At 36.4% G+C, this 16,476-nt stretch overlaps 2 protein-coding genes across 2 annotated transcripts; both read left to right on the top strand.

Moving 5' to 3' along the window:
* Positions 1-4,989: 4,989 nt before the first annotated feature.
* On the top strand, positions 4,990-6,297 carry LOC107475598 (uncharacterized). The gene has a single exon (XM_016095263.1). The coding sequence runs from the start codon at positions 4,990-4,992 to the stop codon at positions 6,295-6,297; it is 1,308 nt and encodes a 435-aa protein (XP_015950749.1).
* Positions 6,298-13,963: 7,666 nt separating this feature from the next.
* LOC107475432 (protein LURP-one-related 15) lies at positions 13,964-15,710 on the top strand. The gene is made up of 3 exons (XM_016095066.3): positions 13,964-14,294; positions 14,894-15,121; positions 15,322-15,710. Exons 1-3 carry the CDS (start codon positions 14,049-14,051, stop codon positions 15,466-15,468), a joined length of 621 nt encoding a protein of 206 aa, XP_015950552.1. The 5' UTR covers positions 13,964-14,048; the 3' UTR covers positions 15,469-15,710.
* Positions 15,711-16,476: the final 766 nt, after the last annotated feature.

Raw genomic sequence — 16,476 nt, forward strand, 5'->3', positions numbered from 1 at the left:
CATCCTCTTGTTTTAGCAATTTCCACTATTTTTCGCTTGACTGATTTCCTCCCTGCTTTCTAACACGTGTATCATATGATGCTTTCATCAACTAATAAGGTTAAAATAAAAAAGAAAAGTGTTTAAAATATAAAAAGATTAAGGTACAAAATTGAGTTATTCTTTAACATATTATTTTTCCCTAAAATAAAAAAGAAAAGAGTTGAGGACAGGAAAAGTCAAAGTAGTATGAAGGAATTTGTGTGGGAACATGTTTTGCATTATGCATACAGCATACCAAATAATTCAGAGTAGGAAAAAATGGTCTCATCAAAGAGAACATTTTTAGATATAATGATCTTTCCTAATTTTGTTAAGCATTTGCATACTTTGTGTTTTGGTGCATAATCAATAAAAACTGCAAGATCAGATTTAAAAGCAAACTTCTTATCATTGTATGGTCTTAAATAAGAAAAATAACCATATCCAAAAAATTTTAAAAAAGAATTATTAGGATGCATGTTTGCAATGTAAAAGTTCATAAGGTGATTTATCTTGAGTTTAGAATATAATAATTTATTTATAAGGTAAGTGGCATGCAAGAAAGCATCATCTCAATGAACAAGAGGAATAAAGGCTCTAGATAACATAGACAATCCAATTTTAATAATATGTCTATATTTTCTTTCAGCCATTCCATTTTATTGATGAGTATAAGGGGCAAGAAAATGTGTTCTATGCCATGAGTTGTGAGAAATTATGTAAAAGAGTGAGAAAGATATTCCCTTCTATAATCTGATTATAATCTATAATGCTTTAATCTTGAGTCCAGTGTGATTTTCAATTTGAGATTTGAATTAAATGAAAGCTTGAAAGAGCATGTGCTTTTGAATGTAATAGGAAAATACAAGTGTATCGAGTAATAAATGCATCTATAAATGATGAGTATAGTAACTAAAACCATCATTATGGGAAAGATTTGGGGAAGGACCCCAGATATCAGTGAATATCATTTCAAGAGGCATATGAAATTGAAAATCATCTTTAGCAAATGGCAAAAAATGTATTTTTCCTATACAACAAAATCTGCATAAACTATCTTTCTTTATTGAAACTGAAACAGGTATATTAAAAGAGTTCATGACTTAACAATTTTTTATGAAGCATGACCTAACCTATCATGCTAAACAGAAATAGATGAATATTTAGCACCAAACACACGAGGATAAGAAGAAACAGATGTAGAATCTAAAGAATTACAATAAAAATTAGGTATAATAGTGGGAAGAACTCGAACAACATTGCTTCAAGGACAAGAAACAATAGCACAAGTCATAAATTAGAAATAGATGATGGAGATCTAGCAATAGCAAGTCGATAAAATTGATATACACCGTTTTTAGGCACTCCTTGAAGCAGAATTTGATGAGTGCCCTCAGATTTAACCACACAATGATTAACATGAAATTCATAAAAATAATTGTTATCTTGAGCAAATTTTTGCACATTTATTAAATGTTTAGACATATCAAGAGCATGAACTAAATTTCTCAATAAAAACTTTCGATTTGTATCGAGAGATATCAAATAACCATGACCAATGTGTGAGATACGTGTACCTATTTCATTTTCTAATAAGACCTGATCTGGATTTGTAAATTCTGAGGCAAAAAATAAGTGTGATTAATCAGGAGTCATATGATGTGAGGCTTCCGTATCTGTATAAATTTTTAGATAAATTTGAAGTAGTAGCCATAAAAGATTTTGGATTGTGAAAACTTGATGGGGGTGGAAAAGAAGCAGATAATGAATTTGTTGAATTTTTACCAGAACAAGATTGAGGAGAAAATTGTTGATCATATCTGTGAAAACATGAAATGACAGTGTGACTAAACTTACCACAAAATTGACATTATGGTCTTGATGAGAATGAATTCTGAAATCTCGATCCTCTACCATAACCTCTAGTAGCTCTTCTTCCTCCTCTTGCCTGAAAACCTCTTTCAAAACCTCTACCAAATGATATTTGAGTAAAATTAGATTGTATTTATCCCAGATTAGTTTTTCTAAATCTTTCAAGCATATCTGCATGCTAGGGGTGTACATGGGTCGGGTGAAATCGAGTTTGATGTGACCCAGACCCGGCCCGAAGTATATACTGGGCCTATTAATTAGACCCAAACCCGACCCTAGACCCGATGAAACCTATACACTTTCGGGCCACGATTATACCGGGTGAAAATCGGGCCATTAACATTACATTACCTTAATACCTTCTTATAAGCTAGCATGTGAAAATATCCAAATTTCTAAAACTCCAACCATTATTTGACATGGTAAAATTCACTTAGAAAAATATAACAAGAATCAATTCTTCTCTAAAATTAAAGCATAACCATAATCAATACTAATATTGTCTAATAACACCAAATATTTAAATCAATACAAATAACACAATATTATGCATTAATTAGTCTAAAATCTTATGCATTTTAAACATAAAACATTAACTTATAGTCTTATAATAACTAATAACACAAAATATTAAAGTTTACAATACTTAAATTCCACATAAGAATAGCCATCATCCATCACTAATAACACAAAATATTAATTGTGTATGATGACCGGGCCACCAGGCCGATTTCGGGTGACCCGAGCCATGGCCAGAACCAGACCCAAAATAATAATCGGGTCTATTTTTGAGACCCTTATCTGACCCTAGACCCGATGAAATCACACCAAATTAGCTCATAAAGTGTTTGGTGCCAGGCCGGGTCTTCGGGCCGGGCCGGGTCATGCACACCCTTAGTGCATGCCCAAAAAGTAAAGATTCTACTTTCAAAAGTGTGATAGTTTTATATTTTGCATAACCAATGAAAGGAGTAGAAAATATTCTTCTATTAACCCATCAGAGCATCAATGTGCTCATTTAGAGTGAGTTCATGGCCAATTGCAGCTAAAGAGTCTACCAAATTTTGAATCTGTTTGAGATATTCTGTGGCTGATAAGCCTGCTTTTTTGATAGTTTGAGTTTTGATTTTAGTTGTTTTACTTAAATATTGGAGGTTTGAGAAAAATAATCTTGAATTCTCTGCCATTCTTGATAAGCAAAAGTTAGTTCAGTATCTTATTCTTATGCTGCAGATTTAGTATTTGATTGTCTCTCGGCTTCTGTTAAAAATTTCTAAGAAATATTTTCTAGAATTAGATGATTTTCGAGTGAATTTGTTCCAATTGCATGAAAAGCAACTACTGTCATGTTTTGTAAGAGTACTTATCAAATTTTTCAAGAACATGTATAGAATGGAAGGATTTGTTGGTGGAAGCTCTAGTGTTTAGTGGAATGGTTTTAGCCATAGATCTAATCAAGCTTTGGATACCATGTTGAATTTTTGTTTATGATGGATAGAATTATGCAGAATTGTAAATGTGAGAATTAGCCAAGAAGTATGAATTCACTATTTTCTTATACTAGAAGAAGTTGATTGCTGTATTTCATTTTTTTGCCGTTATATTGAAGGGTGAACCCTTTCATATATCATAATCTCTAGAAGTCTCTTAACTAACTCTCAAGCTAGCTAACCGTTTTTCTTCTCAACTAATTCAGTTAGAAGAGGATCACTCCTTTCACAATCTTTATATAAGTCTTCTTTCTCTTTTATTTATCTTTTTTTTTTATTTATCTTATACTTTTTTTTAGGAGTCGGGATAATAAATATCAAACTTAAAATTTTTTGATTATAGATATTCTGATATTATGTTATAATAACATTATTTTTTAAAAAAAATTAAACTATAAAAAACAAATAATTATATTTTTAAAATATGGAGATAAAACCTATATAATTAAGTATTTTTAAGATTTAAAATATATATATAATTAAGTACCAATAGATCACCAAGGTGTTTGCTTTACCTGGATACTTTATTTTGGCATTTTGCCAACTATAGTTTCTTCCTGAACCAAAAATCATATGAGAGAATAGATCACATCCTGTTTGGGTTGGACTGTGGATACCAATATTCGTTTTTTCTGCCAAACATGTATCTCCAACCAAATACCATACAAAATAGAGTACGAAAGAGTATAGTTTTAATTTATCTTGGGTTTAATTATAGTTCCTACTAATAATTACATTAAAAGAAAAATAGGCTATTTTTATCTTTGTGTTGAGGTTTAGAGTTAAATATCTAAGAATATTTTATTTTTTATATCTAATATAAACATCCAATTGTATTCTTTTAAATTATAAGAATTTAATTAAAAATGTTGTAAAAGATATGAAAAATAATTAATATTTTATTTAATATATAATTGTTATTTTTTAGTTAACTTAGCATTAAAGTCATATGAATTCATTATTAAATTATTTAAGCAATAATACTTACCTTTAGAATTAAACTAGATTAATAAAACTTTTACTTTTACTTTTACTTTGTTTATATGTTCAGCGATTTAGATTTAAATTTAAACACTTGAAAAATATACCAAATATTTCATTTTATTTTTCAAGATTTTGGATAATAGTTGATATGACCAGTAAGAACGGTTACGAGTTATAGCTCGGTAACGCACCCACAATTATAACCGAACATTGGTAATAATCGGCATTTATTTAATGTCGGCCAGACGTTTATTCTCATAACGCCGGACAAACAATTAATCCTTTCCCTGACGTTACGACTCGGGAAAAATGATCAACTCTATCCGAACAAGTATAAAAAGAGAGGAGCAGGAACAAAAAAGGTAAGCAATCTTTTCTGAGAACAATCTCCATACATATCTTCTGCTACTGACTTGAGCGTCGGAGTGCCTTTGCAGGTACCCACCTTCCCAGTTCTTTCCTCAACAGGGTGGTTCGTGTCAAACCTCGGAAGTCGGCCTGCCCTCTAAAGAAGACGACCTATACCTTGGCTCATCTCGGTAAGAACATTGGCGCCCATCGTGGGGCCCGAAGCTTAAAGATATCATCTGTTGAAGGTCCCAAAGTACCCTAGCATTTACACATGGCTGACGCTCCTCCCCCCACCCCCACCGAGCTTATGAGGATGGTAACCGAGCTTCAACAAGCAAACCAATGGATGGCGGAGGAGAATCAAAGGATGCAAAATCAAATCGCGCAGCTGGTTAACGCCCGAATAGAGCACAACAATGACCATCATGCGCGACAAGAAAACGACGAGCGACGGTCGAATCCGACTCATGTCTCGGAAACACCCCAGAGAAGTGAGGGAGGAGACAACAACAATGAGGAAGGTCAACGTGATGACGAAGAAGAAGAACGAGACAACTCTGCCGGACCATTTACAGCCGATATAATGAATTTTCAACTGCCAAGGCAATTCACCCTGCCGACGACCCTGACACCGTACGATGGACTAGGAGACCCGAAGCAACACGTCAAAAAATTCCGATCTATTATGATCGTCAACGGTACATCCGACCCAATTTTATGTCGCTGTTTTCCGTCATTTTTAGATGGTCCTGCACTTGACTGGTTTTGCTCTTTGCCTGCAGATTCTATATCGCGATTCCAGGAGCTGGCGAGGCAATTCGAAGATCATTTTGCTGCATCAGCAATCTACTTGCACGATTCGGACTACTTGACAACCATTAAACAGGGGCCGCAAGAAAGCTTGAAGGATTACATCACGCGCTTCACCAAGGTCGCCATGAGAATCCCCGACCTCCACCCAGAGGTTCACCTCCATGCCATTAAAAGCGGCCTCCACCCCGGCAAGTTTCAAGAGACTATCGCCGTAACAAAGCCCAAAACTTTGGCCGAATTTCGGGAGAAGGCTAAAGGTCAGATTGATGTTGAAGAGCTCAGGCAAGCACGGAAGACAGAAAGATCGCCTATGAGCAAAGACGACGATAAACCCCGAGATAACAAGAAAACATTCAAGCCAGTTCCTCGCTATGACTCATACACCCAGTTCAACACAAAGAGGGATGATATCATCAAGGAGATACTCAACTCTAAGTTAATAAGGCCTCCTCGAAAAGCCGGCAATTATCCGGAATCAAAGGGAGTTGACAAATCAAAATATTGCACTTTCCACCAAAAGCACGGACACACAACCGATGAATGCGTTATTGCTAAAGATCTCCTCGAACGACTGGCAAGACAAGGACATCTTGACAAATTTATTGCAGGACACATGCAGAGAAACACCATCCCAACACCTGATACATCAACAGCAGGCACATCCTCGAAAGGAAAGGAGAAAGCTCCGGCACAACCTAGAGGGGTAATAAATTGCATTTTAGGAGGTTACGCTGGAGGTGGGCACACAAGCTCGGCCCGAAAATGAACTTATAGGGCCATGTTAGCAGTAACAGACGCTCCCAGCAATCCTCAGCCGACGACAAATGCCCCAGAAGTGATCTTCAGATCAGCTGACCTAAATGGTGTTGATGCCAACCTAGATGACCCTGTCGTCATCTCCATCCAGTTAGGAGATCTGATAGTACGAAAAGTTTTACTCGACCCAGGAAGCAGCGCGGACGTCTTATTTTTCACCACCTTCGAAAAAATGAAGCTGAGCAACAATATTCTGTAACCGTATCTTGGAGACCTGGTCGGATTCTCAGGAGAACGAGTTCCTGTCCTAGGATCAGTGTGGTTACAGACCACACTCGGATAACGTCATAGCCACGGTCCATGGTGACCTCCAGGAAGCTCGGCGATGCTACAACACCAGCTTAAAGCCCATCAAAAAGACCAGACAACCACAAGTCAACTCCATCAAGTCAGAAAATATAGTATCGGCTGAGCTCGACCCTCGGGCCGATTTTGAAAATCGGCCTATGCCAAATGAGGAATTAACAAAGATCTCTCTAACTGGTGATCCGATGCAATTCACTTTTGTGGGCACGTCAATGAATGACGAAGAAAGAAAAAGCCTTGAAAGCTTCCTGCGACAAAATGTCGACCTATTTGCATGGACCTCCGCTGATATGCCTGGAATAGATCCGTCTGTTATAACACACAAATTAAATATCAATCCAGCAGCTCGGCCGGTCTCCCAGAAAAAGAGAAACCTCGGCACTGAGAAAAGACAAGCATCAATAGCCGAGGTAAAAAAGCTAATCGACGCCAAATTCATCAGAGAAATTAGGTTCACAACGTGGCTAGCCAACGTCGTTATGGTAAGAAAAAATAATGGTAAGTCGCGCATGTGTGTTGACTTTACTGACTTAAATAAAGCATGCCCTAAGGATGCTTATCCCTTACCTTGCATCGATACTCTGGTTGATAACTCTTGCGGTTACGGTACTTTAAGCTTCATAGACGCATATTCTGGTTATAACCAGATTCTAATGCATTCAGAAGATCAAGAAAAAACGTCTTTCATAACCGAGACTGGTAATTACTGCTATAATGTTATGCCTTTTGGTCTAAAGAATGCAGGGGCAACATATCAGTGCCTGATGAACAAGATCTTTGAGCAGCAAATAGGCCGGAATATAGAGGTCTACGTTGATGATATGGTTGCCAAAACAAAGCTCGGCGACCCCCATATCCAGGACCTGGCCGAGATCTTCGAACAAATCCGACGATATAGGATGCGGTTAAATCCAGAAAAGTGCGCCTTCGGGGTTCAGGGAGGAAAATTCCTCGGGTTCATTCTCACTAGCAGAGGTATCGAGGCGAACCCGGAAAAATGCCAAGCAATACTTGACATGAAGAGTCCATCGACGATAAAGGAAGTTCAAAGACTAACGGGACGGTTAGCGGCTTTATCTAGATTTTTACCATGTTTAGCACCTAAATCATTAAATTTCTTTCAATGTTTAAAAAAGAGTGCAAAGCATTTTGAATGGAACCACAAGTGTGAAATGGCTTTCACAAACTTAAAGGAAATCCTTTCAAAGCCTCCTATTTTACAAAAACCAAAGCTCGACGAGCCATTGCATATATATCTGTCTATTACTGATACAACAATTAGTTCTGCTCTTGTGATAGAAACAGATAAAAACCAACAGCCAGTCTATTTTGTGAGCAAGTCATTGCAGAAAGACTGGACAACCTCTGCGGCAGGTCCTTTCGAAGCCCGAGCTAGCAGGAAGACTGATCAAATGGGCCATTGAACTTTCAGAATTCGACATTCAATATCAACCGAGAGGATCAATCAAGTCCCAACATTTAGTTGATTTCGTTGCTGAACTCACAGAGCCATGTTCAGTTACATCAAATCCGGAGTGGTCCTTGTTTGTAGATGGTGCTTCGAATCCTCACGGGGCCGGTGCTGGAATGTTACTCGAAAACTCGGAAGGCATAGCTCTCGAGCATTCTCTCAGATTTTCATTCAAGGCCAGCAACAACCAGGCTGAGTACGAAGCCCTCATAGCCGGGCTCAGGTTAGCTGCCGATTTACATGTTGATAATTTAAAAGTTTATTGTGATTCATTGTTAGTAGTTCAACAAGTGAACCACAGTTTTCAAACAAAGGACCCGATTTTACTAAAATACTTGGACATCGTACAACAACTATTAAACAATTTTTCTAAAATCGAGATTATTCATATACCTAGAGAGCAAAATCATAGAGCAGATGTCCTGTCAAAATTAGCAACAACACAAGCCCACACTGCCACCCTTTTACAGTCAATCCTAGATAAACCCAGCACTGAGACATTTAACATCTTAAACATAGTCAACAAAGACAGTTGGCAACACCCTTACATTCAATATCTCCGTTTTGGGTCCATTCCCGAGGAAATTGAAGATAAGAGCAAATTCTGGCGACAAGCCACGTTTTTTACTTTGTTAAATAACACTTTGTATAGGCGAGGTTACTCTCGACCTTTATTAAAATGTTTGGACAGGCTGGAGGCCGACCTTGTTTTGTTCGAGGCCCACGAGGGCATTTGCGGAATATACTCTGGGGCTAGAAGCCTCGCGCAGAAGATACTTCGGGCCGGCTTTTATTGGCCAACAATATGGGAAGATAGCAAACATAAAGTCTGAAGCTGTGACAATTGTCAGAAGCACTCGCCGATCATCAATATGCCTGCAGAGCATCTTCATCACTCAGTGGCAAGCTGGCCATTTGATAGATGGGGAATCGATATCCTTGGGCCGTTCCCCATCGCCCCAAGACAGGTAAAATATTTGGTAGTTGCAATCGATTATTTTTCAAAATGGATTGAGGCACAACCTTTGGCAAGGATCACATCTACACAGATGATAAGCTTTGTTTGGAAAAGCATAATTTGCAGATTTGGTATACCAGGTCACATCATAACCGACAATGGTCGGCAGTTTATTGACCAGAATTTCAAGACTTTTTTGCAGAACTTAAAGATAAAGCAACACCTCGCTTCGGTGGAACATCCACAGTCCAATGGGCTAGCAGAAGCCGCTAATAAAGTAATCCTACAAGCGCTGCGAAAAAAGCTTGACAATGCCAAGGGATTATGGGCCGAGCTTGTTCCCGAAGTATTATGGGCCTATAATACCACGGCTCATTCGACAACCAAAGAGACCCCATTTTGTTTGGTCTATGGATCAGAAGTGATGATTCCTATAGAGGTGTCCCAAGGCTCAATAAGGACATTGGCCGAACAACATGATCAAGCTCGGCAGGCAGAGCTCGACCTAATCGAAGAAATTAGAGAAACAGCAGCTGTTAGGCACCGAGCATTACAACAACAAGTTAGCCGACGATATGCACGGAAGGTAATCCCAAGGTCATTCAACATTGGTGATCTAGTACTCAGAAAAACAGAGCAAGCTCGCCGACCTCCCTCCCATGGGAAACTCGCAGCAACTTGGGAAGGTCCATATAGAATATATGAAGTCTTGGGTAGAGGAGCTTATAAACTGGAACAGATAGACGGAACCAAACTTCCTAACACATGGAACATCAACTCTTTGAAGCAATACTACAGCTAATAAAGCAGCATGCCAGTACTCTTTTTCCTACCACAAGAATTTTTTCCCAAAAGGGTTTTTGCTTGTGGAGGTTTTAATGAGGCTGGCTTACCTAAACGAGATTGTACAGGTACTGCTATTAATAAAAAGCAACTTTTTCTCATTTATGCATATTTAACTACTTCCCCATGAAAGGGCTTGTTCTATGCAACTTTACCTTCCTTTAAGGAGGAGACTGATCAGTGATAAAAAAAAAAAGAGAAAAGAAGTCGCATTATAATACGAATGCGCAAAATCAGATAATTATCCCTGTCATATAAGCCAAATCAAAGGCTACGAAATACATGATTAGGAAACAGAAACCCTTAATCTCAACAGTTTTTTCCAAAAAGCACAAAATATCAGTTCAAACAAACAGGGTATAAACCCTTCAAAATACAGTAACAAATGACTACCTATGTAAATACATTAGTCACCCAAATTATCGTCTCCCTCCTCGGCAGCTTCTTCATCATCAACAAGCTTGCCATCCCGAACTATTTTGCCAGGATCCATGGCGGCAAAATCTCTATCCGGAACAAGAAACCTCGCCTGAATCACCGCTCGCTGAAACCCCTCTGCGAAAGCATCTAGGATATCCGATTCTCGGCTATTCTCGAGCTCTTTCATTTTAGCCGAAACTTCGATAACTTGTTCATTTAAACTCGACAAATCACCTTCTTTCTTTTTCAGCAAATCAGAAATCCTTTCATGACATTCCTTTTCCACCTTCAACTCGGCTTCAACGTCAGACATTTTCTTCTTCAAATCAGTCAAACTTGTCTCCTTCAGCACTAACTGATCCTTTAGCTCGGAAACTTGGGAGGTCTCACAAATGGCCTTTCTATGCTTCTTCTCCTGGCTACGCCCAATACTAGCCAAGCGGAAACCCAATACCTAACGATTTAAGATTAGTAAATCATTGATCAGGCATTTTCTCTTCAAAAAAAAGGGGGGGAAACACACAACAAAAACAATAAACCTGTAAGAACTGGTCGACCCCTATATCCCCAACCTCTTCCACCCGTTTGATATCTGTCATAGTCTGAATCACCTCGTCAGCAACAACGCTAAAAGGAAACCTCTTACTCCACACTGAAGAACCCTCCTCGTCTTCTTCAAAAGTGTGTAATCTTTCCTGTTTTGTTAAAAAACTAGATAGATCTTCCAGTCGCACGTTTTCATCCTTCCCTTGTGCCTCATCTGGCAAAGCTAGTTCCGACTTTCTTTTTTTGAAAACAATAGCCTTTTTCCTCGGTGGGGGCTGATTAACTTCGGCACCACCATCCGCCTTGTCCGGATTAGATGAGGACCCCTCAAAATTCTTAGTCTTAAACCGGGACCTCAAACTAGATGCCGTTACCCCATGGAAGCTACCAGCTGCAAAACAAAAATAGAATTGACCAACACATCAAAAATATTAAGGATCAGAATATGAAAACAAACTTTCCAACTCCTTACCAAAATACTTTATCACAGCAGATTTATCTTCTTCCCAGCAAAGCAAATCAGAAACAGATATTAACCACCCTTACCAACCATCTCAAGCAGAAATGAAATAATGCATTCATTTCGACTGTTAATAAACTCAGCACCCAGTATGTGTTGTGGATGACAACACCAGTACATAGGGAATTTTTCCCCCAAATGTTCATCAAGATAGAACGGAAATTCATCATCAACAGATTTCACCTTCAGAAACATTTCTTTAAAATCCTTAAAAGACGATTTATAAAGTTTGAAAACACAAAAACCTGGAGTACTATTCAGGTTAATCCACAAACCCTTCCATACCCCTTTGGCTTGGAACAAGGAAAAAAACAATTCCACCTCTGCCTCAATTTCAAGAAAATCCATTGAAGCTTGAAAACATCTGATAAAAGCCCAGCCATTCGGGTGTACTTGGGAGGGGGCGCAGTTCATTTGCTTCAACACATTACATTCAAAACTAGTAAAGGGAAGTTTTACACGCAGTTCCTCGATGACACAACTATACATATAAAAACTTTGAAAATCATTTTTTCTGTGAAAAACACGATCAGACCGACTGCATGGCAGCAGTTCCAACCGAAAGCCGCTCCTCGCAACCCTACCCAAGTTTACCCTGCTCACACTCTCAGTATCCGAAAACAACGAAGCCCGTATATGAACATCTTTATCAACCCAGTTGTAATCCTCATCGTTTCCAACTTGAGGTAACAATTTCTTCTTAACATCACCCATTTTCAAGAAAAACCAAACCACAAACACTAGCAAATAGAAGAAACGAATAAGCTTTACTGACCTATTGTACTCATGTCTCTGTGAAACTGCTACCTCCCACTTAAACACGCTATGCAGAAGTTTAGTTTTGAACCTAAGCCACTAATTTAATAAACCTTTCAGTTCCATGATTTAATCTGAGCCATTCATTTAATGTCACTTGAAACGGTTAAAAGGGGTCATTGGAAGTTGAACCAAGTCACAATGATGACCATGCACAGCACCCAATTAAATGAAATTTTCGAAAACTTAATTGCAAAATGTAAAAACGAAATGATCCGAGTTGACCTGGGGGCTCTGCATACCGAGCTATAACTCGACAAAAGCTCAACCCGTCTCCTCAAGGCCAGGCCAAGTTTGGGGGCTGTGATATGACCAGTAAGAACGGTTACGAGTTATAGCTCGGTAACGCACCCACAATCATAACCGAGCATTGGTAATAATCGGCATTTATTTAATGTTGGCCAGACGTTTATTCTCATAACGCCGGACAAACAATTAATCCTTTCCCTGACGTTACGACTCGGGAAAAATGATCAACTCTATCCGAACAAGTATAAAAAGAGAGGAGCAGGAACAAAAAAGGTAAGCAATCTTTTCTGAGAACAATCTCCATACATATCTTCTGCTACTGACTTGAGCGTCGGAGTGCCTTTGCAGGTACCCACCTTCCCAGTTCTTTTCTCAACAGGGTGGTTCGTGTCAAACCTCGGAAGTCAGCCTGCCCTCTAAAAAAGATGACTTATACCTCGGCTCATCTCGGTAAGAACAATAGTAATACATAATATATTTTAACTAAATTTTAGAATTAAGAAAAAAACAGCTATGAACAATAAAAAGGAATCTAGGCGCCAAGATTTAATGCAATTAAAGAGAAAATCTTAAATTGCCGACTTTAAAGGTATATCTTATCTCCGAATCCAACGTCCGCCTTCCGTTGTCGTGTTGAATATGAATTTTTCCTTTTCTTTATTATTACTGTTTATAACTGATTAGCCCAAAATAAATAAAACTGCATTAGTATCCAGATCTTTATTATTATTCATCGATTTTAAAATAGATCGAACACGGTGATATAAGCGTAATTTTACCTATTTAAATAAATAACTAATTTTTTAATATTTGTTAATAATTTATAAAAAAAATTTAACAATTTTTTTAATAAAAAAAAATAATTATCTACCATCAAAGATAAAATTATTTTAAAAGTTATAGTTCAAATAATATAGTCTTTTCATATTCATCTAAGAAATCGCAAATTTAAATTTCCTTATCTTTAGTAAAATAAAATAAAATAAAATTATTTTAAAAAATAATTATTAATTCTATATTTACATTTATAAATACCTTGACGGCCTTAGATATTTTTCGAATTGTCGAACACTACACAAAAAGAATTTGAAACTCACGGGTCTAAATCCAGGTAACTCTGAAAACTATTATTATTATTATTATACATTTTACAGTGCTTTTGATAATAGAATCGGTCGAATATGACGAAGATATAACAATTATGATTAAATTAATTACTTAATCTTGGTAACGTATATACACAAGATGGTACTATTTTGAAACCGTCCATCCATTCCTATATAAAACATTTGAAATTTCCTCCTTCTTCTTATAAGCACCTTCCCTCTATAGATCCTTATCGCGTTACCGTCGCGAACTTTGACTCTTTCATTCGTATACATTATATATAATATATTATAAGAAATTAAATGTCACACTCACACGTCTAAGTTTAAGCCTTTAACGCAACACGTATATAAATACACATAAACCAACACGAGAAAAATACACACAACATCTATATATATCTATCTAGAGATTTTTCAGTTCATCTAGTTTTGTTTAATTATTTTGAGCTTCAACCTTTGAAGCATGATGCAAAATCACCAGCAGCAGAAGCAGGGATTCGGCGGCGGAATCATTGGGCCGCAGTATTGTGCTCCATATAATGTTGACCTAGCAATTGTGAGGAAGGTGTTGACTTTGGCTGATAGTTTTAGTGTTACTGATATTAATGGACAAACCCTCTTCACCCTTAAGGGGTCCCTTTTGACCCTCCGGGACCACCGTGTCTTGCTCGACGCCGCCGGAACAGCCGTTGTTACTCTTCGCCGGAAGGTTTGTCTTCCACCATACATATTTAAGTTTAGGATATTTTGATTTCATATTTTTTCATGAATAATATAATTTCATTTTGTTCATCATAAAATATTTGAACCATCGAGAATTCTATTAATGAATTATAAATATAATCTAACTCGATATCTATTAAAAAAAAATCAAATCTGGATAGCTAAAAATTTTGTTAAAAGATTATCTAAATTAAATAGTTCGTTGGTTAAATTTTCCGAAAATTTTAGATAACGAGTTAATTTATTTATTATAATATTTAAAATTCTTTTTTTCTTTTTTTTTTTGGATGAATTTGATTCATTCTATAATTATATTAGAAGTCATAAACAAGATAAGTTTTAATTAGTCTATATAACGTACCGATGATAGTGTTCTAACAAAATTGATCTTAATTAATTCTTAAATTAAATATGGAGGAGTTGAATTTGAGAAAGTTACTAGTGCAATTAGTTATGGTGCTTCATCTTGAATTTGGGTATTAATTGATTTTCATTAAACTTCTCTGTCAAATGCATGACTTGTCATCATTATTATTTAAATGAAAACTTATGATATTAATCCAAATTTAATTTGAATTTGTGTAGCTTATGACGGCACATGATCGGTGGCAAGTGTTCAGGGGTGATAGCTCAGATATGAAAGATTTGATCTTCAGTTTAAAGAGATCATCTTTCTTCCAGCTGAAGACCAAATTAGACGTGTTCTTAGCCCATAATACAGAAGAAAAAGTTTGTGATTTTAAGGTTAAAGGAAGTTGGTTCGAGAGATCTTGTGTTATTTATGCTGGTGAATCTCTCAACATTGTGGCACAGGTAATTAAGCCTTCAATTCTATAATTATATGTATGTAGTTAAATTTGAATTAGATTAAATGGCTAAATTTTAACGGGTTTAATTTTTACTACTTGTTAATGTAATATAATAAAATTTTAGTTTAGTGATTTTAAGTATATGAAATTTCTTTTCCTACAATCAAATTATAATATTTACAATGCAATATCATTTGGCTGCAGATGCACAAGAAGCACACTGCTCAAAGCATTATGTTTGGGAAAGACAATTTCATGGTCACAGTGTATCCCAACGTTGACTATGCCTTCATAGTTGCCCTAATTGTGATCCTTGACGAAATCAACCAAGACAAGAACAGTGATTCATAATGATTCAACTTTGTTTATTATGTTTATGTAGTTTTCTTTGTTTTGGTTCTTTCAATTTCTTCTAGACGTTCACATGATACAAAAAGTAGAGTGAACAGATTTTGTGGCCGGTCATATATATTTGTTTGTAAATTTATTTGAATACTTTTTTTAATTTTTTATTACTTACGAGGTATATATATTACAACCACCAATAACTCCATTTAATAACACATTTTCGGACATTGTCCTTTAGGATTTAAGGCGATTTGTTAGTTAAAAAAATGGACTAGCTTCCTATAATCTAAAAATGAATGACTGAAAATATTCCTACGTATAATTTGCTATTATCATGACTTAATTTCCGAGAAAAATCTCCATGTACTAAACGAGCAACAGGAGAATTTTTTTCAATATCTTTTAATAAAGAAATATAATTGAGATGTCAAGTTAAATGGTAAATATAAACCATGTTAGCAACTCTTAAGAAACTGAAATGCTTTTATTTCGTTGGTACATGAAACTCGTTCTCAAAACATATTGTAGTTGAAGTTCTACACTACCAGTTTCTTAGTGAATGAGACTTCATGGATCACTAAACATGAACAAGACCCAAGTTATTTGTAAGAACTAAGAAGGAACACTTCTAGTTCTCTCTTCAGACTAAATATCATCAAGGTACTTTGAATGAAGACCAATTCACTTACTGTCCAACATACCTTCTAGTTCTAACTTCTACCACAGGTTAAGTCCCTTTTTTTTAAAGAGTTCGTAAAGCTTTCATTGAAAAGATGTACCGCTAAAACCTTCAATGCACTAAAGTATCAAAACCTTGAAAGTCTTCACACTGTTGTTTCCACGATCGAGACTGATCAGGTATAACCCAAAGATATTAATCCCTCCATTGTTAGATTGATAATAACATTGGCACATTCAAAACCTAATCATCCTAATATTAAATTATTTCAAAATAAATTAAAGGTCAGTTCAAATTGACTTTTAAAAAATGCTTATTTTTTCTATTTTTTG

Source organism: Arachis duranensis, chromosome 2 (assembly GCF_000817695.3).
Source record: "Arachis duranensis cultivar V14167 chromosome 2, aradu.V14167.gnm2.J7QH, whole genome shotgun sequence".
Lineage (NCBI taxonomy): Eukaryota > Viridiplantae > Streptophyta > Magnoliopsida > Fabales > Fabaceae > Arachis > Arachis duranensis.